The sequence below is a fragment of the Zalophus californianus genome, chromosome 10 (assembly GCF_009762305.2).
Source record: "Zalophus californianus isolate mZalCal1 chromosome 10, mZalCal1.pri.v2, whole genome shotgun sequence".
Taxonomy (NCBI): Eukaryota; Metazoa; Chordata; class Mammalia; order Carnivora; family Otariidae; genus Zalophus; species Zalophus californianus.
The window spans coordinates 109,962,987-109,988,393 of NC_045604.1; the positions used below are offsets into that span (position 1 = coordinate 109,962,987).

Sequence of the window (25,407 nt, forward strand, 5' to 3'; positions counted from 1 at the left end):
GATTTGTACCCCTGGTTTGCAGCGGTAGCATTCACAAGAGCCAAAAGCTGGAAGCAAACCAGTGTCCATGGGGGGAGCGGCGCGTGCATCTGTCCATCCCGCGGAACACAAGTCGGCTGTGAAGGAAGAGAACGCTGACCCACGCCACGCCACAGGTGAACCTCGCAGACACGGGGCCAAGTCAGATAAGCTGGTCACAGAAGGACGAGTACTGTGTGCACCACCGGCTCACGCTCCCCCCTCCCTGTGTCCTGGGGTCACCTCCCAAATAAGCCACTTGGCCTTCAATGTGCGTGTCTGTTTCTGGGGGAACCAATCACATGAGGGTGAGTTTGCGTTTGCTTGCATAGACGGGTTACGTTTTTATATATAAATCCCAGCTGCACCCCGAGCTGGGAGCAACTTACTTAACCTCCCTGAGCCTCAATTCCTGCAGCAGTAAGTGGGGCTGGTAGTAGGAGTAGTCGTGGGCTGGGGCGCCACAAGGTAGCACCTTTTCTCCCGGCCCTGAAGGCCGCCAGTCCCTGATCTGGGGGCAGCGGGCCGGGGTATACGCAGGCCTCTGCCCGCAGCCTCCCGCCTTCCCTCTGGGCACATTTGCCTCCTAATCTCCTCTTCTTACCAGGACACGATCAGATTGGAGTGGGGCTCACCTCAGTGACCTTTTTAAATCGTAATCATCTCCTGAAATACCCTGTCTCTGCGCACAATCACGTCGGGAGGTGCTGGGCGGTCCAGCCTCAGCAGATGAATCTCAGGGGGACACAATTCAGCGCATCACTGGGACTGAGTTAACAAGGGGTGAGTACCTGGCACATAGCAAGGGCTGTATATGAATACTTTTACATAAAAGTAAGATTTTCTGGACTAGTCAAAGACACGGCCAACAGTGTTTACCCTGGGGTGGCCGGGGGGGCGGTGTTGGGGCTGGGGCATCCTCTGACACCAGATTCTATGCTTTTATTACCTTAATTCTCAAACTAACAACAATGATAAAGTAGTAACCCTGTCAGAGCACCTGCCGGTGCCTGGTACCAGTTGGAGGTGCCTGGAAGGTGGGTCTTCTCCTCCCGTCTTCAGGTCAGGCCTGCGTCCCAGGGAGCGGGGAGGGGAGTGCAGACCCCTCCCCAATGTCTGTTCAGCTTTTGTCTCAATTATTTACACCTCCTGGAGGATCAGCCTCCTGGTTAAACCCAGGGGCGCCATGAAGGGGCTTGGGCCTCAAGCCAAATGCTCCACCCGACCCACCCTGCCCCTCCCCTCCCAGGCGTGTCTTGGGGAGGGAGGCTTCTCCAGGCCTCCTTCTGCTTGAGGAAACGGCTCCACCTGCTCCCTTCTTTCACCGTCCCAGGGGTCTCAGAGCCCCTCCTCCCGCTGGACAGTGTTGCCCTGGGAACCATTTATCCATTGCTCAAGTGGGGGAAACTGAGGACAGAGGGTCCCCAGAGAGTCCAGATCCCTCTGCAGCTTCACCTACATTATGCTTCAGTGTGAGGTCATTGGAGGTCACCTATCATCCCTCCCAATTCTGGAAGAGGTTGCTCTGACCCTGGAGGAGGTGGGGCCCAGCCAGCTCTGGGGTGTCCTCCACTGAGGTCGCCCCAGAATTAAACAGGGGAGGAGCCTGAACTGGGGAGGGGACCTACTTGGCAGGGGTGTCCCATGGAGACAGGCTTGGGAAGCTCAGAGGCCTCCCCCACCAGAGGGACAGCTCCACGGGCCCCCAGCAGGGCTTGGGGTCCCATCCCGAGAAGGGTCCTACAGGGCCACGCCTACGGGGACCCCAGCAGACAGGAATGGGGAGGCCCCAGGACTAGGGGTGCGGCCCTGGGGTGGCCTGTGCGTTCTGGATACACCGCTGTTTCCAGCCTGCCTGAAGCCGCTTGCTCTGCAGCCTTCTTGTGCCCCATGTGACGGAAGAACACTTGTCTCTCCTTTCTTTTTTCTTCCTTATAAATTTTGTTGAATATTTTTCCTTCAGTTGTGATCTTTGGGGCTCACAATTAACTGTGACATGTAACTCAAAGCACCACTGCCCCTGCCCAGGCTCACTGGGCATCCGCTAGGTCTCAGTTTCCCCATCTGAGCAATGGGAGGCTGGACTCTTGCTCACACTCTATGGCAGGCTTGGAGGGGACCCAGCTTCACAACTGGAGGTGAGGAAGACCTGCCCGTCAGGGTTTGGGCAAATGGAGGGGGTGGGCGCCCCTGAGGCACAGAGGCCGGGCCCCCGCTGTGAGCGGTCAGTACTCAGTTCATTGTTCCCGGGAGCTGGTGTGTGTGTGTCTGCTCATGTCTGTGTTTCCATGAGCATGTCTGTGCCTGTGCATGCACATATGTCTCTGTGTGCACAGGACTGTTCCCAGGTGCACATGCCCACTAATGTGCATAAACCCATGTGTCTGCAGGGCCACATATGATGCACCAGGCCCTTGTGAATGGGGAAACTGAGGAAGCTTCTTCTGGCAGGATCTAAAGCGGCCTATCCTGCTCTGGAATCCAAGCCCCGGCCCCAGAGCCAGTTTTGGACAGATGGACACGAAGCTCTGTAAAGACCCAGAAATGGGGAGCCCTGGAATGCAGGAGGGAGGCTGGTGGTCCCCAAGATGTTCCACATGTGCCCACAAGAGAGTCTACCCCCTTCTGAAGACGCCCGTTGCCTCCGGGTGGGTCTGGACACAACCAATCTCACGTGCTCAAACCAAGTCTCCAGCTACTACCCGAGGAGGCTCCGCCCCATCTCCTGCCTGGCTTCCTCCTGCAGGGCCTTTGCTTACGCTGTTCCCTCTGCCCAGACTGTTCTTCCGGTCCCTTGTACTGCCCTCTTTCCCTAGGTGTGATCATCTCCCCAAGTACGCCGTGCGCCTCAGTCACCCACAGCCCACAGAACGCGCAGCCCCGTGGCAGGTGCCTTTTTGCAGAACAAACGGAATTCAGAATCTGCGCCTAGCTCGGACTAGGCTCAGATTGGGCTAGGCGACCCCGGGGTCATTCCAGGGCAGTTCTTTCCTGCTCCGTGGGCGGGGCTCTCCCGGGCATCGCAGGGAACCACCTCACCCCGCAGGATCTCCAACTGTCCGACTGGGCTCCCCCCTCCTCCCCGAACCCCTTGCGGTGTGCCTCCCCCCATCCCCCATGGTCTGGAAGAACTTGGCTCCGGCGGATTCATCTGTTCCTTCCACGTCATTGAGACTTTTCTGGCTTCCAGCCTGGCTTTAACAGGGGTGGGGGGTTGGTCGCCAGGACCCCAATGCGGCCCCAACAGCCTTTTGTGGCGCCATCTGCCCTTGTCAATCTCGAGACTCCCGCCTCCAGGGACCACCAATCACAGCGCAGGCATCCCGGTTTCATCACCAGCAGCCAATCAGCGCTTCCGCTGACCGGTCGGGCAGCAAGGTGGGAGCAAGATCCTCCAGCCCCCTCCCCCACCGAGCCCCACTCCAGGGCCTGGCTCTGCCCCCCTCACGTCCGCATCCATCCTCAGTCACCCTGTCACCGTCTGCTTAGCGGACACCCATGGGCCGCCGCGCACCACTCGCTAGGCTGTGCCTTGCTGCTCTGAACCTGGGTCTCCTCTGTAAGATCGAACAGCGCTACCCCTTGGGAAGTTCTGGCTTAAGTGAGATCCTGCGGCCCCTGCAGGGCTGGCCACGTGGAGGTCTTCCAGGGGCCGAGAACGCGGGGTGGGTTCAGGGCTGGCAACTTCCTCAGGTTCTTGACTGCCAGATGGAGAAGTGCCCCCCAACTCCCAGGGCTGATCCTGGGGGTCCTGCTTTGATGGAGGCACCCATCCTGGCCCCCAAGCTTAGCCCATCCAGCGGACTCCTTCCAGGATCTGCACCCATCTCTGTGCTGGTCCTCGGAGGGCCCCTCGGACCATGCAATCCCAGCCCCTGGGGGACCTGAGCCTAGTGTTTGGGGCCTCTTGCAGTGTGTGAGGAGGACCCCATAATTGCGAGTTCTGGTCAAGGTGCATCCGTGGAGGCAGGAGGAAGAAGCTGGATCTGTGGGTTCCTATTACTTTGATCTCTACCTTCTATGCACAGCCATGCAGTTCACAGGCCCAGCCTAAGTGCATGCCTGTTACAGGCTCCAAATATTGGAGGCAGGAGGTTGTGGAACCAGATTCAGGCACCTCCCTGCCCGGGAGCTCCCACTATGTGCTTGGGACACTGATGGCCCCGGGCAGGTCTCTGGGGTCAGAGTCCACCCCTTGCAGGGTCCTCCTCCACTCCTAAGGATGTCCAGGCTGCTCAGAGCACCCACAGGACCCTGGGCCCGCCCCAGCCCCACCCACTTTCATCCCCAAGATACACACAGACCAGCTCAGGGCTGCACACTCGCATTGTTTATTTTGCTTTTCCAGTCTGAAGCTACTATCATGGGCATTTAGTTATACAAATGACACTTACAAAAAATAAAAGACCAAGACACCCAGAGTGAGATGCATGGCAGAGATGAACTGGTGGGGGAGAGGGGGGCTGGCAGGGGCAGGGCTGGGAGCCAGGGGCCTGGGGGCTCCCCATGGGGCTCCCGGTGGAGGGCAACGCCCAGCTTCATCCCACCCCGAGACCCAAGGAGTCCAGTCGGACAGGGAGCACCGATCACACCGGGGGCTCTGGCTGAGGCGGTGAGGGGCTCAGCACCAACCAGATGGGGACACAGGCCTGGGCAGGCAGGAGGGAGGGGGCCAGTGAGGGCCCCCAAGGAGGTAGGGGCAGGTTCTCGATTGAGGGAAGCACCCTGCACCCCCCACAGCTAGCAAAGGAGGGCACCAACGCCCAGAGATGCTGTTTGAAGATTCCCCCACAAGACCCCTTGAAGATCACTCGTGGCTACTACCACCAGGCTTGCCTGGGTGCCTCCAGCAATAATGCTTCATTAAAAAAAAAAAAAAAAATTGATTTGGTCATTTTCTGCTTCCAGTCAGGCCAGGGTGAAAAAAAGAGACAGCAGGGCCCCAGCCCAGGGCGGGGTGTGCAGTGGGCAGGCCCACCTGGTGCAGAGGGGCAAGCAGCCGGTACACGCTGGTATCGTCCCCTCCCCCTCTTGTGGCCTTCCCCCTGACGCAGGGGTGGTGCATCAGCAGGGTGCCTGATAGGCTGGGGGCAGGTACCCAGTTCCAGGGAAGTGGGGGGCAGAGGTTCTCGGGAGGGGGCAGGAGATTCCAGTTACCCCACCGGGCCCAGGGGCTCGGGAAGGCCTCCCAGCGCCCCGCCCCCCCGCCCCCAGCTCTCTTCGGCCCCTTTGGGGAAATAAGGCTCAGAGTCATCTGAGGTCAGAAGAAAGGGGTGCCAGCCTCGCCCACAGCAGAGAAGAGAGGACAGAAGGATCTGAGATCCCTCCAAGGACCAGGCACGGGGCAACAGGTGGGGGCACCGTTTTCTCTGGGTTTCCAGTTTGAAAGGCAAGGGGCTCACCACCACGCTGGAGCCCACCTGGAGAAGAGACTTATTAGCAGAAGGGTCTGGGCAGGGCGGGGACGGGGCGCTGGCGGCAGGCTAGTACTCCCAGAGAGTGGCTGGCTCGATGGTCTCGGCGCAGGCCTTCAGGACCCCTGCATGGTCCCCCTTCAGGTAGCGCCCGCCCACCTTGATGGCCACTTTGTTGTAGTCACAGAATTCGAAGAAGAAGTCCACGGGGGTGTCACTGCTGCTGGTGACCGACGAGTCGCTGCCCACTGTCCAGTACTTGCCTGTGGAGTCTGGGGGGGGGGCAGTGAGACCCATCAGGCCCCACCCCGCAATCACGGCTTCTGGAGTCGGGGTGGGTTCTGTGTGATGCCCACCCAAGCCTCCCACCCCTGCTGGACGGGGGTCCGTGCCTCTTCCCTCCACCCGGACTTTAAGTCCCACAACTCAGGTGTGGGACACCTTCCCTGCCCACCCTTTCCAGAATCTGGTCTCCCTCTCTGCTCTGCTCCCCCTTCTCTACCTCGGGGGTCCTCCCATCTACACAAAGAGGGAAAAGGGCTTGCTGGCCACAGGATGTCTGTCCCCAGAGCCAAGTCACAGGGCAGCCAGGCTGAGCCCCAAAGTGGGACAAGGGCTTCAATCCCTGTGGCCCCCTGGAGCCGCCCCCCTCAGGACCCACCTTTGATGTTGTAGGCACCGTCATTGAACTCCAGCTGGAAGACGTCATAGCTAGAGCGGTTTGCATCCAGGGTACCCGTGACCTTGCGGCAGCCGATGAAGCCATGCTCCCCGCGGAACACGATGATGGGACGGTTGATGAGCTTCATGAGGAAGAGCTCCGAGTCCCCTGTCCCAGGAAAGGGGAGGGGCGGTGAGTCTCACAGGGTGGGGCTGGGATGATCAGGGCACGGCTCACAGAGAGCGAGCAGGGAGTCTGGGGTCCCCCAGCATGTCAGCCCTGGGATGACAGGGCAGGGGGGAGGGATGTCGGTGAGTGACTATGAGGTGGGCAGACCCTCCAGAGAACCCTGCAGTGGGGAGCTCCCACAGGTGGCTACCTGCTGTCTCCACCGAGGCAGCCAACTGCCCGTTCTTCTTGGCCGTCACAAACTTGCCATTGGACGCACGCAGTGTGATCCGCCGATCACGCCACTCGATGTCGAAATAGCAGCTGATGTTCCTGGGGGTGTCAGGAAGGGTCAGGCGGGGCTGCCCCAGGTCCCGGGGCCCCGACCCCCGGGAAGGGCCAGCCTGGGGCGCGGCGGCAGGGCACTCACTTGGTGGAGGCAGTGGACTGCACGCCCCCAGTGGCTGTCAGCGTCCAGTACTTGCCCGTGTGGGTGCGGAAGGCGCACTTTTTGGTGTCGCGGTCAATCTCCAGCTGGAAGGTCTCCTGGTCGGTCTCCTCATCCTGATTGGCTGACAGATCCATACCTGCGGGGAGAGCTTCCGACTGGCACGGGGACCCCCGCACCCTGAGCTGGGGCCGACCCACAGCCCTGCCCTCACACACCACTGCCAAGACCCCTCAGCCTCCACATCAGGGGGCAGGACCCCAGACCCCAGGCAGAGCCAGGCAAGGACCAAGGCTGGCTCTTTCGTGGATGCTAGAATACCTCCCAACAAACCATCTGCACAGACATTCTAGAACCAATCAGGAGAATCTTAATGTGGACCAGGATTAAATATTAAGGATTAATTATTGTTAATCATATTGTAGTTATGTAAGAAAATGGCCTCATTTTTCAGATACCGACAAACATCTCGAGATGAAATGCCTTGATGTCAGGGATTTGCTTGAAATACAATCAAAAACAATGAATATAAGACAGATTGAGCTAGACTGCAGAATATCGCATTTGGGGGAAATCAATAGATTACATCCTTCCTGTTCCTATATGTGTGTAAAAATCAAGAGTAAAATGTAATAGCACACGTTCGTTTCAGAAAATTTACAAAACTCATAAATGCATAAAAATGGAGTCACATGGGGGCGCCTGGGTGGCTCAATTGGTTAAGCGCCCGACTCGATTTCGGCTCAGATCGTTATCTGAGTCGTGCGATAGAGCCCCGGGTCTCCTCGCTGAGCTTGGAGCCTGCTTGAGAGTCTCTCTCTCCCTCTCCCTCTGCCCCTCCCCACCTGTGCTCTCTCTTGGGGGGAGGGGGGGCAGGGAGAGTCACACATACGCCTTATGCCCACTGCACCCCAGAACACACTGCAAATGGCAGGTGAACACACCCTCCTCACCTTTTCCCCAGTGAAAACATGCATTTTCTCTACCTCAAAGTGCATGCATGCCACAGATCACGACTTACAGATGATCTAAGCAACATGCTCACACACGTTTCCCTGTCCCTAAATCATCTGATGTGACCAGAGTGGGCTTCCGTGCTCCCACGAGCTGCTGCCCAGCAGCTGATCTCTGGGGCCCCATCTGCGTTGCATCTTCCAGCTAACAACCTGGAAGTAGGATATTTGGTTCCAACAGAACAAATTCACATTCCGCAAGTGCCTGGGTTCTAAGAACCACAGCAGCAGGGACACCTGCCCACTCTGCTGGCCACCCAGACTCGGGGCTTGCAAGTGTGTCACCGTTTGGGTCTGGACACCCTTAGAAGACGGGACCACAGTGGGGGGGTGGCATGTGGCCCTTCAGATGAGCAGATGGAGGCTGGTGGACGGGGGAGACCTGGTTCCCCACCCGAGACCCACCCGTAGTTCTCCACCGCCAAGCGGAGGGCCCGAAGGGTGTGAGCCTGTCTTAACCCCCATCAGCACCAGGGGGTGGGGACCTTCACCTCCACTTCCCAAAGGAGAATGAGGCAGAGGTGGTATGTCCTTCCCAAGGTCACCCAGAGAGAAAGTGATGAGTGCTGGTGAGCCTCAGGAGGGGAAGTGGGCAGACTCAGGCCTCCTCCCATGCTCTCTCTATGGACTGGTGGACCCAGGGCCCTCAACAGCTCCTCTCAGAACCCCTTGGGCTCAAGCCTCCAGGCCCACCGGGCCCCCTTAGCCCTGATGTCAAGGATCTGCTGACTATTGGGAGGCAGGTAGTGAGCCAGACCCACCATCACACCCCCAATGAAGATGAGGGTCAACAGAGACTAGGCCCCCGGGTAGCCAAGCCACCAAGAATGGAACCATCATAAAAGGCCACTCTGGGGAGCACAAGCTTTTGAGGCAGGAGTCCCCAAAAACTGGCAGACATGCCCCACCCTATGAGCTAGCCCACCCCAGCCCCATGGCATCACCTGCCCAATGTGTGGTGCACTGGCTGACCAGAAGGAGGGGAGAGACAAGAGGAAAGGTCCCGCCGGGCACACTCTGGCAGCAGACAGGACAGAGGGGGATCTCCAGAAAGAGGGGCAAAGGGGGCAGGAAAGGGACTGGATCCGAAGTCCAATCTCTAGTCAGAGCTTAAGTACGACGTCAGGAGGCTCCTTCTCAGGGAGACTGAGCCAGGGGCAGCCCCATGCTCCACGGAATCCATACTGACCTGCTCTTCCCACAGACGGACAGAGGGAGGCCACACCCAGGGCCCCACAGCCGTGGCCCTCTGCTCGGCTGCTCAGACCCCATCGGCTGCTTGTGTCCAGTCCTGGACACGGTCTGATGAAAAGGCCTGGGCCATCCAGGGAGCCACCCAAAGTGGGGGCCAGGCACCCTCGGCAAGTGCCTTCCCCCACTCAGCCCGCATCCCTCTATCAAAAGAGTTTCTCCATTCTGCCAGGAGGTTGGAAGGATTCAGGGACCTGGTGTCAAGGTGACAGCAGGTCTTCCGAACCCAATAGGAAGGGGTACAGGGGGTGTCTCCCCAACATCCAGCAGGGCCCCTCCTGGCTCCAAGGCCCTGCCCGGGCGGGAAAGGCCCCACTTGGCCTTGGAGTCTCTAATTAGAGCTGGGTTACTATGGGAACAGGCTTTTCTTTGGGATTTTTCTTTTCATCAACTGCAGCAGCCGCACTGAGTCACAGGCCCACAGGAACCCTGGGGAGGCAGATGCTGGGCTGGAAGAAGCTCGTCTCCTGCCTCCCCCCGCCCCCCGCCCTGCCTGTTCCTCTGCCTCATGGCTTTTCCTGTCGCCAGCCTCTGAGCCGTTCCCTATGGTGGTTCAGAGAGGGCACTCCAACCCCCTCAGCCTGAGCAGTTTCCAAATTGCCCTGGCTGGTCCAAAAGAGGCACTCCCCACCACCCCATTCAGGTTAGGGGAAGGCGCCTGGAAGTTTCTGCGGCCTCCCCTCCCCTCCGCTCTCTTTCCACTACATGACCACCTCAGATCCTTCCTCCATCCTTGCACAAGAATTAGGGCGTAAATTACCGCAAATGCCCTGCCTCTTCAGGAGAGCTTTTACACATCCTGCAAAGCCCAGCCTGACGAGCCCTTTTCTCAGCCGGCCGGCCAGCCAGCCCGACCTGAGTGCCTTTGAGTGGCTGGAACAGGGCGCTTCCTGAGCATGGAGCCCCAGGGCACAGCTGGCCAGACCCATGGAGGCTGAGAGACCAAGTGGGAAATGTGGACCCAGCGTGGCTAGAGTCCAGGGCAGGCAAGACTTCCAAGGAGCAAGGCAGGGGAGGGACACACCCCACCTGGCTGGGAAGTGCTGCTCACCCAGCCACCCTGCCATCCTTCATCCCTGCCCAAGCCAGGCCCTCTCCGGTGACATGGTCACATGGATTCCACCTGCCTCTCACATCAGTCCTCAGGCACCAGGAAGGACCCCACTCCCTGGTGGCCAAGTTGGCCCCCTTCCCAGAAACAAAGCCTGGCTCAAAGAATTAGCCCAGGGTGGCCCAGAGCCGGCCCTTTACAGATGGGGAAACTGAGGCCAGAGAGCAGGTTGCAGCGTCAGCAGGGAGCACCCCACCCCCACCAGGCAGGCCTGTGCAAGCCTGTGGGCATGATTCACATCCCCCGCCCCCGCCCCGCCCCCCCCCCCCCCCCCCCCCAGCTAAACCCAGGATCCTCCTCCTTCCTGGCTGGCTTTTCCCAACATGTGTCAGAAGCACAGACACCACCTCCTTTGCCACGCAGGCCTGTCCAAAATGGCCTCTGAGACACGCCCCCAACCCCATAGCGGCTGCAGGTCCTCTGGTCTCCTTCCATCCCACCAGGAAGCCTTGGGGTCAGCTAATCTGAGAACAAGATAAGGACACCAAGATCCGAGGCCCAAAGAGCCCCAATCTCAGCCCCTAAAGACCCCTCCCCCAGTTCTTTGTACCTTTAAATTCAGAGATGAGCCAACACTTCTCCTGGCCCAATTTCGGGCTCCCCCTGCCCCACCAGCCTGAATCACACCATGACACTTCCAGCAAGTGCTAATAAAGAGGAGAGGGCATCTGCCCAGACTTGCTCTGCTCTTCCTGGCCTCAAGGCCTGGGGCCAGGTCCACCCGCTCCTCCTCGTCTTCCCCAAGGAAGACACTGGATGCTGCCCAGCAGGCACGCAGCATGCCTGCATGGGTGAGTGCCCATCATGGGTCTGGTGGCCCCACCGGCGGTTCCAGTCCCACCTACCAACCTCACAAGCTCCTTCTCAGCCATGCTGGGCTTTCTGCCCCTCCTTGCCTCAGGGCCTTTGCACAAGCTGTGTTTGTTTTGCCTGTAACACTGTTCCACAGGCCTGATACATGCTACCTTGTATTCATCTTTCAGGTCAGCTCCAGTGATCTCTTCAGAAGTGTCTCCCCCACCCCGCAGTCTAACCTGAGATCCTGATGTACTTTCTGGACCCCCAGGCCTTTGCTTGACACCTCTGGGATGCTGATCATGTCCCAAGAAGAACATCAGCTACAACAGAGAAGGGTCCAGGCACATATACTCATTCGTTCACTGAACATGTCTCACCTGGTAGGGGGCTCAACGTTTGCTAAACCGGTGAGGAGTCCTGCCCCACCTACGCGGGGGAGGGAGGGCACTTTGCCCTGGAGGCTGGGAGGCATGGGGGCGGGAGGTGTCAGAAAAGAGCCTATTCTGTAGTCAAACAGACCCAGTTCTGCATGTTGCTTTCTTGCTGTGTGACCTTGGGCAAATGGCTTCACCTCTCTGGGCCAAAAGACTCATCTGTACAACTGAAATGATACTGTCCAAATCAATCAGCAAACTGAGGCTCAAAGCAGCCATTACCCCACCGGGCCTCCAAACCTAGTGCCATGGGGCTGCAAGCCCCTTTCCACAGTCCCCACCCACCATCAGGAGGGTAGCCATCAGGATGAAGGCAGGGAAGTCCACTCCACCAGGAGGACGACACTGATTGGGCTCCCACCAAGCCATCTCCAGACTCTGGGGGCTCAACTTCCCACTCAGCAGAGCAAGACCCCCACAGGTCCCTCCAGTGGGCCCTCCGGCTGCAAAGAATCAACTGTCTTCCTTGCCAAAGGAGGGAAGAGGGCGCCAGAAGGAAGAGAAACCGCCCAGGGGGAGAATCTCAGAAGGGAAAGAGGGGGGCTCACTTCTGGCGCGCAGGCCGGTAGGAAATGGCCAGGCCAGCAGGAGGCCCGGGAAAGGACGGAGCGCGTTGCAGTCAATTGTTCCTGGCGGGGCACTTGGGCTTGGGTTCACGCGAGGGTAGGGGCTTCCCGAGGGAGCCGGGCTGGGGGTCTCTCGGCTTACGCCAAGTCCGCCTTCCCGACGCCCGCAGAGCAGAGCGCACCAGACCGGAGACGTGCGGCGGGAGCTGGGCGGGGTTCCTGGCAGGGCGCCATCCGCGCCACGCCGTCCCGGGACCGGGGCGTGAGGAGGGAGGCCACCTCCAGGAGAAGCTCCGGACCGGGGCACTAGGCCGGGGACAGCGTGGGGGGTCCTCAACAGGGGGAACCCGCAGAAAACCGATCCCCTCCCCCTCCCCTCTGCATCTGGTTTTCCCATCTGCAGAGACCGAGCAGGACAAAGGGGGCGAGGGAGGGCCCTCTGGAGGAGCCCGCCCCCCTGCTCACAAAGGCCGCGGCCTCGAGCATGGGGCAGACGCGGGAGGAGGGGCTGGGGGGGAAGGGCAGACACACGGGAAGCACCCCCCAGCAGAGGCCGACCCCTCGGGGCTGCAAGTGGAGATGCAGAAAGGCCCGGATGGCTGGAAGGTGGAAGCGCACCCTGCGGAGATCAAAGGCTTCCCCATCCCGCCTGCGCTGGGAGGGCCGTGGGGGGTGGGGGTGCGCCCCGCGGGCATAGCGACCCTCGCCTCCGCCCGTGAGCTGCAGGCCCGCCGACGAGGGAGGGGCACGAGGAAAGGGGGAGGGGCGTTTCCCCCCAACCCGGGGCTGGGCCGGGCGATCCGCGGGATCGGCGCGCGTGGGGAGTCCCAGGCGGGGGTTCGGAGGGTGGCACATAGGGCGGCACCTACGCGGGGCCGAGGGAGCCGCAACCCCAACGCGGGGTGGGGGCGTGCAGCGGCGCTCACCGATGGGCAAGGCCCCACCCCTCGCCCCCTCCTCCGGGCCCAAGCGCACGTCCGGCGACGAGGCGGGGTGGCCCGCGCGCCTAGCGGGGGCGCACCCGGCGTCGCTAGGGATTGTAGCAGCGCCGCGGGCGAGAAAGGGCGGGAGGCTGGAGGTACGGGGGTGGGGTGCGCTTTGTGCACCGACCGGGAGAGGAGGGGGGCGGCGTCCCCACTCACCCTGGCGCGTGGACACGTTCCTCTCGTTGGCCGCCTGCAGCACGACCTGGGCGCAGCTCTGTTCCAGGGCGAAGAGCTCGTCCTTGCCCACCTTGGTGGCCTTGCCCGCCTTAAGCGTGCCGCTGGGCCCCGACGGCGCCAGGTAGCGGCCCTCGCAGTCGCGGAAGGCCACCTTGCCGGAGCGGAACTCGAGCGTGTAGCCGGTGGCGGGCTCGGGGCGCGCCACAAGGCGCCCGTCGTGGCGCAGGAAGCGGTGGTCGGCGGTCTGCACGCTGTAGCGCTGGTCCTGGAAGGCCAGCGTGATGAGCGAGTCGACGCCCCAGGGCACGTCTCGGTCCACGGCGATCTCGTCCGCCGGCCGCGCGCTCAGGTGCGCGTAGCGCTTGCGGGTCAGGCTGTAGATGTTGACCTGCGGGTGCATGGCGATGTGCACGCTCCACTTCTCAGCCGGCGACACGGTCTGCGCGAAGCACGACAGGCGGTCCTCGGTGCCGCCGAAGTAGCGCCGGTGCACCTCGGACTGTAGCGACCAGCGGCCGTCGTCGTGCGCCACGATGAGAAAGCGGCAGTCGGGGCCGGGCACCTCGCGCTCGCAGGTCACGTTGCCGTCCTTGTCCGCCGCCAGGTAGCGGCCCAGGTGGCTGCGCAGGCACACGGCCGCGCTGCCCGCCTCGTCGGGCGGCTGCTCCAGCGTCCAGATCTGCTTCTTCTTCAGGCTGCTGGCCGACGCGTTCACCTTGAACCCGAACGCCTCGGCCGTCAGGTACTTGTTGCCGCAGTTGATGAGGCCGAACTGGATCTGCACGGCCTCGGCAGTGCCGTTGGCGGTCATGGTGGCGGCGGGCGGGCGGCCCCGGCGCGGCCCGGGAGGTCGGTGGCGGGTCCCCGCAGCGGCGCCCTGCTCCTTTGTTAGCGACCACGGCCCGGCGCGCACCCTCCGCAGCGCTCCACAAAGCCGGCCCGCGGCGCGCGAGCCCCTTTCTAGGCGGGGTGACGTCAGCGCAGCGAGGCCCCGCCTCCGCCCCGCCCCGGGGCTCGGCGGGGGAGGGGGCGCAGGGAGCGCGCCGCGCGGGGACCCGAGGGGCGCTGGGTGGCGGCTCCGCTCTCCGCGTGCCCAGGTTCTGCACGGCCGGCCTCTGCAGTGCCCCTACCTCGCGCCGCCGCCCTCTCCCCCTCAGTGTCAGGGCCCCACCCCCGCAGCGCCGCAGCCTGAGGATCCACCCGGAGCTCGGGACCCGTCGGAGGCCCCCCATCCTAAGCTAGCGGGGAGGAAGGGTTTGAGGTTGTGACAGAGACCGCAAAGGCCACAGAACGCATTAGTACTGGGCGGAGGTGGTCCGGAGGCTGCTCGGAGGAGGTGGCCTTAGAGCAGAGCTTTAAAGGGGAGAGGGCGCACTCACCCACCGCGCAGCGGCAGGTGAGTCAAAGAGGGGTGGGGGGCAGGCCAGGAGCTGGGGGAGGGGCCTACAGACCCCAACTCGCCCAACTCAGCACTTGCAAGACACTTCCATGAAGGCCACCCAGACCCCGCCCTGTGGCCCAAAATAGTTCTTCGAGGTAGTGGCAGCGACAAGTGACTGCTGTTCCCATTCTGGGGATCAGGGTTCTGGTCTTCCAGGCACTGGGGTGGGCTGATCAGAGGTGGGGCCACTCCTGGCCCCACAGTCTGAAGGGCGGGGTTGGGGTCGGGGCTCCAGGACCAGTGCGCCCTTCACTTTATACCCCCAGGCCCCCACTGCATAGATGGCTGAGCTGGTAGAAGCCCTCCTCCTTCAGGACCCCCAACTGTCTACCATCCTCCCGCAAAGGGGACACTCCCTGCAGATGCTCACCCCCCTCCCACCTCCTCCCCCTTCTAGGAACACTTCCCTTTTTTAAGGCCAGGACTTTTGCTGGGACATTCCCCACATGCCAAGCAAGCCCCGTGGAATGCCAACATGACCACAAGCTGCCCACAAGGTCTCGGGGGCCAAAGGCAAAGAGCACTGAACTAGCTCCCCAACTGGTTGGTCTGGGCCTTGTCTTCTCCCAGGCAAACCCCTCCAGGGATTTTTTTTATCTTCCAGGGAAAAATGGTGTCACATTCTCACCCTTGTGGCTCTAATGTGTTTACTGGCAGGGCCTGGAACCCCAGGCAGGCAGTGGCCATAGCCCACCTCCCACAAAACCCATCCCTCAAGAGCCGGAACATCAAAAGTTTCTCATTTTGAGGTTATCTATTAGGCTTGAAACGCAGGATCTCACTGGCTGTGTGACTTTAGGCAAATTGCTTAACCTCTCTGAACCTCAGTTTCCGTTTTGTAGAAGAGATACAAATCCCCCATCTCAGGATGGTCTGAGTGTCCCTGGGGGCATGGAGCTCAGACACCGTCCCTGTCCACCCTCAGGACCCATTCCAGTCCCCAGGAAGCCATGCATCTAATTAGAAAGACCCCAAACCTCTGGTCAACTTCCAAGGCTCAGAGGAGAGGCGGATGAATAGCTCTAGGCATTTCCAGAAGGCTGTGTGGTGCCGGCTTGGTGCTGGCAGCAGGACTGGAACATGCTGAGACCCGCCTACTGGGATCAGGGCTGGGCGGCCCCTCCCCGCTCTGGCCCCGAGGCCCCCTCCTACAGCTTTGCAGCCTGGAGGCCAGGAAGGGGACCGGGGTTGGGGGCTCCTGCCTGTCAATCAGACCAGAGGTGGGAGCGGGTCCAGTCCTTCCCAGGTGATGCCTTGAGGGGTAGAAAGACTGGCGAGTCCAGATGGGTTTGGCGGCAGTCTGGGTTCAAATGCGTGTCTCTGGCTCTCGGCTTTGCCCTCTCTAAAAGGGGCACGGTGACAGCACCTGCCCCGGCATAGTTGCCAAGAGGACAGTAGAAGCTAAAGTTGGTGACTCTACACATCAGGCGCCTAGGAGACAGTTCTTGGCATGTGGTCAGTGCTCAGCAAACGCCAGCTGTTTTATTATTCACTAACAACATCGACGGCAGGATCCTAGGGACACAGACGGGTCTCCTCTGGCCCCCAGGGTCCCCAGGGATCCCCAGGACCCTAGTCGTGTGGTCAGGCAAAGGCAGGGTCTGTAGGAAGCTTTAGGATCCGTCAGCCAGGAACTCTGGAGCCTCGTGCCTATTTGTTGAGTAAATTAAAATCGACTGGTGCAAAGGGCAGAGGTGGGGGGAGGAGGAGGAGGAAGGAGCCCTGGGACCTGCCCGCAGGACAAGGGCAGTCCCAGTGAACAAAACTGAGCCTGCAGGTTGCAGGACAGCAGCTGAGTCCCGGGGACTCAGCGAGGTCAGCCGGGTCAGTATGTGAAGCACTGGGGTGAATTTCAACGGACGTGGAACTAAATTACTAGTGTTTAAGGTTTTTTTCCTTGAATAGACTATAGGTTCACATGGCCCAGACTGGGAGTCTTTGTCCCCCCGCCCTCCCTGCCCCATTCCCACCCCCACAGGCTCCGTAAGTGTAGTTAGATTTGTTTCTTGAGTTTTCTTGTCTTCACACGAACACAAGCAAGCACGGGTTTGTATTCTTCTCGCCATTATTTTCAAACCTTTTATCACTTGGTGTATCTTTTTTTTTTAAGTAGCCTCTACACCCAATGTGGGGCTCGATCTCATGACCTTGAGATCAAGAGTCACGTGCCTTTGTGACTGAGCCAGCCAGGCGCCCGAAAGCCTCTTGGTTTTAAAACATATATATGATTGTCCACAATAGCCAAACTGTGGAAAGAGCCAAGATGTCCATCGACAGATGAATGGATAAAGAAGATGTGGTATATATACACAATGGAATATTATGCAGCCATCAAAAGGAATGAGATCTTGCCATTTGCAATGACATGGATGGAACTGGAGGGTGTTATGCTGAGTAAAATAAGTCAATCAGAGAAAGACATGTATCACATGACCTCACTGATATGAGGAATTCTTAATCTCAGGAAACAAACTGAGGGTTGCTGGAGTGGTTGGGGGGTGGGAGGGATGGGGTGGCTGGGTGATAGACATTGGGGAGGGTATGTGCTACGGTGAGCGCTGTGAATTGTGCAAGACTGTTGAATCACAGATCTGTACCTCTGAAACAAATAATGCAACATATGTTAAGAAAAAAGAAAAAGAAGAAGATAACAGGAGAGGAAGAAAAGGGGAGTATGTCAGAGGGGGAGACGAACCATGAGAGATGATGGACTCTGAAAAACAAACTGAGGGTTCTAGAGGGGAGGGGGGTGGGGGGATGGGTTAGCCTGGTGATGGGTATTGAGGAGGGCACGTTCTGCATGGAGCACTGGGTGTTATGAACAAACAATGAATCATGGAACACTACATCAAAAACTAATGATGTAATATATGGTGATTAACATAACAATAAAAAAATAAAAAAAAATAAAACATATATATGATTATAATTAATTACTGTTGGGAAGCCAATACAAGAACAAAATCTCAGGCAAGTTCAGCAAAAGAGCATTTTCACAAGTCACCCACTGCTCTGCACCCACGCCACGTGCCCTCCACCGGCCTTCCCCACGCCCCGGTTACATGGGGCACCTCTAAGTCCAGCATGGTCACACAGACCCCGCCTCGGGTCCCTCTGGGGAAGGACAGGAACATGGTCACTGTGTCCCTCGGCCCCACGGGAGCCCAGGCACCACCTAAGCTGCCCTGAAGGAGAGCATGGCAGGAACCAGACCTGAGTGGCTCCTGGGCTGACCACCTTGTGGCCTGTGCCTGATCGGGGGAGGGAAATGAGGCCACTGGGAAGGGCTGCTCAGCTGGCCCCAAACCCAGTTCCCCAGGTGAGGATCCTGAGCCCCGGAGACCCAGACTCCTTCTCTCCAGCCCCGCAGCCTCAGGGGGGAGCCCCTGAGCCCACCTCTGATGAGCAGGGGCTTTCTGAGACGAAATCCCAATGTGCGCCTGGCACAGAAGTCAAGGAGTGGACACTGGAGTCCCTTGGGTCCTGGCTGTGACGCATACTTGCCATGGGACCCTTGGTGAATTACTTCCCTCTGGTGCCTCGGTTTCCTTGCCTGTCAGATGGGAATCATAGCGCCTGTAGAGTTTCTCAGGAAAACAGAGGTAGATATAATCCCGGCACAATGTTCTGGAAAAACAGCAACAAAATATCTTCACCTTCACTCCTGGAAGTCGAAGTCGGCGGGTGCACTATGATGTTTTTGACGCATGTGTGAAGTTTTTCATAACAATAATAAAACCTGGCAGACATTGTAAAGCCTTCTTTTCACCTGCGCCGTTAACTGTGTGTGAGTGCTGCCCGTGGTGTTCCGACCTCTGCCCTCTCTGTGATGGTTCGGAAATGTATCAAGTAGATGGAGGTGGAGAGATGCTAGATGGACGGAGGGATGGATGGATGGATGGATAGACAGACAGATGGTAGGTTGATAGATGCAGATAAATGGATGGATGGATAGTGGATGGATAGATTGACAGATGATAGGTAGATAGAAAGATGGATGATAGATGGATAGGTAGGTAGCGATAGATATTTAGATACAGAAATGCATAGCTTTATTTCTGAGGGTCTTGTTTATATATTTGGCTTGGCTTCAGCTTCTTTCCCTGCATCTCGCTTCCATCCCTTCCCAATGAGCCACCCCCCTCCCAGTCACCAGGGCTGCTTGCACCCCTCCCTACACCAGGGCATGTAGGGAGTCATGAAATTCCTACCAGGCTGATGCTTCCAGCTCAGTCCGGGGCAATGACTGCCCTGACCAGCCTCGGGCTCACCTCCACCCCTCCCTGAGCTGAGCCGCGCTATCCAGGGCTCCTACACCCCGGACTCCCTAGGGGTGCTCCTGGCAGGAATCTTCCCCAGCCTGAGAGCTGGGTGCAAGCTTGACCGGCCCCTGGGGACCCTCTCGCTGGGCTCTGCCCTTGCAGGGCACAGAGTCCGTCTGGTGGGGGAGGCAGGCATTCATTCTCCTAAGAGCTCCAGGCATTGTGCTGAGAGCTTTATCTGCTTTCACGTTCCAACAAGCTGGGCGTCTTCCCCATTTCCAAGATGAGGTGAAGGAACACACCCCACAGAAGGCGGATCGGTGGTTGCCGGGGGATGTGGAGGGACTGCTTGATGGGTACAGGGTTCCTTTTGGGGTGAGAGAAATGCTCTGGAGGTAGGAACAGGTGCTGATGAATGTAGTTAATACTACAGAAGTATATACTTTATCTTTTTTTTTTTTTTAAAGATTTTATTTATTTGACAGAGAGCGAGAGAGCACAAGCAGGAGGAATGGCAGGCAGAGGGCGAGGGAGAAGCAGGCCCCCCATTGAGCAGGGAGCCCGACGTGGGACTCCATCCCAGGACCCCAGGACCATGACCTGAGCCGAAGGCAGATGCTTTTTTTTTTTTTTTTTTTTTTTTTTTTTTTTTTTTTATTTTTTTTTTTAAAGATTTTATTTATTTATTTGACAGAGAGATAGAGAGCACAAGTAGGCAGAGTGGCAGGCAGAGGGAGAGGGAGAAGCAGGCTCTCTGCTGAGCAGGGAGCCGGACATGGGGCTCGATCCCAGGACCCTGGGATCATGACCTGAGCCGAAGGCAGCCGCTTAACCGACTGAGCCACCCAGGCGCCCCCCGAAGGCAGATGCTTAACCGACTGAGCCACCCAGGCGCCCCAAGAGTATATACTTTAAAAGAGTAAGTTGCATGCTATGCAAATTTTACCTCAATTTTAAAAATCCATCAACCTCAGGGGAAAAAACAAAGAACACAACCAAATCACGTAGCTAGGTGTGATAGTCCGAGGACCCAAACTCCAGACCCAGACTGTTGACTTGCAGCTGACAACGCAGGCAGCTCCTCCCCGGTACTCCCTCCAGAGCAGCTACTCCCCCTCCCTCCCTGGGGGGCGGGGTCACACCCCTCCCTCCCAGGCAACTGCAGCCTCCCCAGCCTCCCAGCCTCCTCACACCTCCCTCACAGGACTCCCCCTTCACACCCAGCTTGGCAGCCCCACACCACACCCAGTGAGACGCTGGAGACCTCACACCCTCCCCGCCCAGGGCTCTGCCAGCTTCTCTGGACTATCACCCAGAGACCAGGGCTTGGGGCCCCCGGGGTGGCCCTGGGTTCATCACAGCCCCCTTGAAGCTTTGCTTCCTTGTCTGCAAAAGGACAGGGGCGTGAGATTGTCCCAGGAGCTCCAAGCCAGCAGCTCAGAGCTGTGTGATGGGGACTGGGCTTCCCGTCCCTCAGAAGGAGGGGAGTGTGGCCCAGGCATGCCCGAGGGGCCAGAAGTTCTGTCCACGTCACAGAGGCACAGATGTCCGCGGCTCAGCCCACCATAAATGACCTGCCTGGAGGCCAGAGCCTGTGAATGGCTTCCGTTGTTCTGCTGTACCCGGGGGGCCCCTCGAGGCAGCCTGGTACAGCCTGCATCCCTCCAGGGCGTCCTGCAAGGGGGAGGGACTCCAGGACCGCTGTGCCATCCGAGGCCGCAGGCTGCACCCTAGCACCGCGGGGACAGAGCCGAGGAGGGCACAAGAGGCCATCGCCCCTGCAAATATCCCCTGCCAGTCTCGGGCCGTTGCGCCTTCTGGTTACAAACAGGGCCCCCGAGGCCTAGACAGAACGGAAAGGCCCTAGTCCAGCTTGAAGGAGGGATGTGCCGTTTCCAGGGTCCCAGGATGCCGCACCTGGCAGGAGGGCAGATGCTGGTCCGTCCTGAGGCCCAAGCGTGTTTTGCAAAGTGAGGCTGCGGCGGCAGGTGCCTGGCAAGAGCCTGGCTAATTAAGAGGTCGTTAGCACCCCGGGCAGAGCCCCACTCCTGCCAAGACATCCTTGCCAGGAGCCGGACCAGATTCCTTGGCCATGGAGAGGCCCCTGGCTGGTGGCAAGCCTTGGCCTGCTCGCATGGGCCACCACCCCACTCCTGCTCTGAAGGGCCTGCCCCCTTCAGGGCTCCCCCCACCCCCCACCTGTGCTGCGAACCCTCAGCGGGACAGGCCTGTCTCTGGCCTCAGCTATATCTGCCAAACGGAGGGGCCATCCACTGTTGCCGGAGCCCGCACAGAATCCATCTCGGGCAGCTTCGAGGAACAAGGGGTCTGCTCTGCCCAGGTTCAGCGAGGCCTGAGCGCTGTTCTGATCGACTCCTGATGCTCGGGGCGCGGGGGGCGGGGGGGTAGTAACAAGCATGTCTCCCTAGCACAGCTTGCCCACAAGATGTCCACCAGGGCAGGCGGAGTGGCTTCCAAAAAGGCAAGTGTGATGGAGCCCCTTTCAGCTTAAACCTCTCCCGTGGCTCCCCAGTGCCCGGTGCCCAGAGTGTCAGGGTCCCTAATGGTCTGGCCTCTGTCCACCTGTCCTGCCCCCCCTCCGGTTCGCTCTCCTCCACTCACCCACACCCTCCACACGGGGCTGCAGCTTCACCCCGACCTGTGCAGATGGCCCTGAGCAATGTGAGTCTGAAGTGTGTGCATTTGGTAAATGTCTTTTCTCTTCCTCATGATTTATTTTTTAAAGATTTTATTTCTTTATTTGACAGAGAGAGAACACGCGAGCAGTGGGGAGCGGCGCTGGGATCATGACCTGAGCCGAGGGCAGACGCCTAACCGACTGAGCCACCGAGGTGCCCCTCTTTTCTTTTTTTAAGCCCGCCAGGCACCCCCAGACAAAATATGTGTTAATGGACTGTTCATGCTGTTGGGCTTCCAGTCAACAGTAGGCTATTAGGAGTTACATTTCTGGAGAGCCAGAAGTTATACGCAGACTTTCAACTGCACGGTGGTCAGTGCCCCCAGCCCCATGTTGTTCAAGGGCCAGCTGTACCCGCCTCCTGCCAAAAGCCCTCACTCATCCTAAAGACCCAGGTCAAAAATAAAAATAGAGACCCTCCCTCGCCTTCCCTGCTGCCCAGGCCTTCCTTGGCTCAATCCTCCCTGGCCTGCAGACCTTCCAGACTGCAGACTGCAGACCCCAACACTTCCATCAGCGGGCGGGTGACCCCCCACCCCAGGCCCCGCACTCTGGCTGCTTCCCAGAGAGAACCTGGGGGTGGGGTCCTGGGCACAACAGCCCCTGATGTTTGAAATGCTCCAGCGGGGGAGGGGCAATCTTTCACCACCTGCCTGGCTCTGGGGTCCTGAGCTGGTACAGTCAGTCCTCCACGCCTCCCCAGTGCATGTCCAGGACACTGGACAAGGGTCCAGGCATCAGTGGGGGTGCTCAGATTCAGATGGGGCCGAGGGCAGCTTTGCGGCACGAACAAGAGGTACATCTGCAGCGTAGTCCCTGGTGAACAAAGCAAGGTCCTCACCGGGCTGGGAACAGGAGTTGTGGGAGTTGTGGGCCATGGGTGCAGGCCATTTGTGGGTCTCCCTCAAGTGCAGCCCAAGTGCCTGTGTATGAGAACTGACTTCTGCAGGCCCCGCCCTTGCCACAAGGCCACGTGTCCCTTCGGAAAGCCCACCCGCCCTCCTCAGCCTGGGGGGTCTTCTTTTAGGACTTCCGTGTACAGGTGCACAGGTTGTACCCTCCGCAAGCCCTGCACCCTCACCTGGGGGCTGGGTCAGCCTGGAAGGAAAAGGACTTTTATTTTGGCCCGAAGTCACAGCCCCCAGCTAGGGCACTTTTCATCCACCCAGAGGAGCACATTTTTCTAATTCATGCAAAGGCTCTGAACAGGCCCGCAGGATGCTGTCCTCACCCTTCTTTCCCTAGGCCATTCCTGGACCCCTTCAGAAAAACCCTCTTTCAGTCATGGTACCATCAATGCATAAGAAAGAAAACCCCAAGGGCACCTGGGTGGCTCAGTCGTTAAGCATCTGCCTTCGGCTGAGGTCATGATCCCAGGGTCCTGGGACCGAGCCCCACCATCGGGCTCCCTGCTCGGCGGGAAGCCTGCTTCTCCCTCTCCCTCTGCCTGCCGCTCTGCCTACTTGTGCTCTCTATCTCTCTGTCAAATAAATAAATAAAATCTTAAAAAAAAAGAAAGAAAGAAAGAAAGAAAACCCTGACTCAGCTGGCCAAACAACGACGCCATTAGTTAATGGCAAGAAATAAGAAGTCCCGAAAAGGGGAGTTTCCAGGGCTGGTTGATTCTGGTAAGAGCTGGGAAAGGACCCTGGAACTTCCCCCACTCCTCACTCTGCCATTCTTGAGTCAGCTTTGCCATCAGGCTGAGCCCCACAGAGTAAAAAAGTGGCTGCCAGGGCTCCAGACATCACATCATCTTCTAACATCTAAACTAGGCTTTTGACAACTGAAGAACCCCTTCTCGGTATCATGTTTTTAAACACATAAGGCAAAATACATAAGATTACAAAGGAAATCAATTACATTAAAATTCTCAACATATTGTTTAAATGTGATATGCTAATATATGTGCTTCTTAATGATACACTAAATAATAATATCTGGTGGTGGATGTAAGAATTACCATGACTTGAGTCTAAATGATATTCTGAAATTTCCACAATAAATGTAACATGGGCTGAAGCCATCAGTGACACTGTTGGTGACCAAGGCCTAGGCCCTGGATGGTTTGTTGCTCACTTACATAAAGGAGGGAAATGCCAAACTCAGTTAGTGACAATCAGCATGTGATTATTTGCCACCCAGGTTCACAGACTCCAGACTCCCCGATTCCAGCAGCTCTTTGCGGAGGGCTGTTTTTGTACATGGAAGAAACACTGGGGCGCCTGGCTGGTTGGGTTGGTAGAGCACGTGACTGTCAATCTCAGGGTCGTGAGTTCAAGCCCCAGGTTGGGCATGGAGCCTACCTAAAAAAAAAGAGAGAGAGAGGGAGAGAGAGAGAGAGAGACACTTTCCCAATCCCCCCAGCATATCTTCCCTGACTTCTTTTTTTTTTATTTTTTATTGTTATGTTAATCACCATACATTACATCATTAGTTTTTGGTGCAGTGTTCCATGATTCATTGTTTGTTCATAACACCCAGTGCTCCATGCAGAACGTGCCCTCCTCAATACCCATCACCAGGCTAACCCATCCCCCTACCCTCCCTCCCCTCTAGAACCCTCAGTTTGTTTTTCAGAGTCCATCATCTCTCATGGTTCGTCTCCCCCTCTGACATACTCCCCTTTCCCTGACTTCTCTTGGCCAAACTTGCAAAACGTGCCCGTCTCTGAAAGCATGCCCCCTAGAATGACCTTATGATCCAGCAATTTCTCCCTGGCTCTAAACAAAATGAGTTGAAAGCAGGGACTTAGTATTTGTGTGGCCATGTTCACAGCAACGTGACTCCCCCTAGCCAAAAGGTGGGAGCAACCCCAGGGTCTGTAGATGGATGATGGACAAACAGAATGTGGTCCATCCATAAACAGAACATTATCCAGCCTTCAGAAGGAAGGAATATAACACGGACGAGACTTGAGTTCACTGTGCGAAGTGGGCCAGATAACAAAGGACAAATATCAGATAGGAATGAAGTCCCTGGAGGAGTCACGTTCCTAGGGACAGGAGTTGAATGGTGGCTGAGCCTGACTCCACCACTTACTGCAGCGCCCAGTAAATGAGACAGCGCCGTTCTGTGGGAAGACAGAAACACAGACCACTGGAGAGGACTAGGGAGCCCGTGCCGTGTGGAAAGGGGCCAGCGCTGCCTCCCCCACACGGTGGTGGGGGAATGTTCTGGAAAAGGGGATGCATCCACTGGAGCCAGCAGAGGAGCCGCAGTTGAGGGGGCCAGCTGCAGTTAGATCTGGGGTGCAGGGCAGGGGAGACAGGGTCGCAGAGGCCAGTCCTGAGGGCTGTGCTCAGGGGTTTATCCTGAGGGCACTGGGGAGCCATGGGAGGCTTGAGCAGGAGTGTCCCCCGCAGGAACGTGGTTGGGAGGAGCCAGCCTGGGGCTGCAGCTGGGGAAGGAAACGCAGCCCACAGCCCGTAGGAGAGGATTCTCCACAACGGGGTAGAGGCCCGGATTCCGAGGGCCTCAAGGACCAGCCGAGCAAAACCCAGAAGATGTGCCCAGAAAGCAGTTTCTGTTCTGGGAACAGAACTGACACCACGAGAGGGGTTGTCAGTGGGGAGCATGAGCAGGGCCTCAAGCCTGCCCGGGTCATGGCCAGTGGTAACCTTGAACAGCTTCCCTCCTCCAGACCCAGCCCCCGGGACAGAGCAGGACCCCTCTGTCCCTTCCTCTCCTGCTGACCCAGGCCTCCCAGTTCCCTCTCACCCCACCCCCCAGGCCCTGATGGTGCCCACAGAGTCCCCTTCCCTCCCCCAGCTCCCCCAGCCTGGTAGGGGCTCATGGGGGGGGGGGCAGAGGGCAGCAGAGTCCCCAACCCAGTGTCTGTTCTAGTCGTGGGGTTGTTGGTAAAAGCAACACAAGCAAAATTCCGGTATAGGAGTGTCTTCGAGGACCACACAGCAGTTTTGGGGACGGTGCTGGAGATTCTCACCACTCAGGAGGCCTG

General features: G+C 58.4%; 1 protein-coding gene across 1 annotated transcript; it reads right to left on the bottom strand.

The window, feature by feature from the left end:
* Positions 1-4,326: 4,326 nt before the first annotated feature.
* Positions 4,327-13,969, bottom strand: FSCN1 (fascin actin-bundling protein 1). The gene is made up of 5 exons (XM_027613285.1): positions 13,025-13,969; positions 6,692-6,848; positions 6,473-6,594; positions 6,094-6,261; positions 4,327-5,704 (listed from the first exon to the last, which is right to left on the bottom strand). Exons 1-5 carry the CDS (start codon positions 13,854-13,856, stop codon positions 5,502-5,504), a joined length of 1,482 nt encoding a protein of 493 aa, XP_027469086.1. The 5' UTR covers positions 13,857-13,969; the 3' UTR covers positions 4,327-5,501.
* Between the last annotated feature and the right edge of the window lie 11,438 nt (positions 13,970-25,407).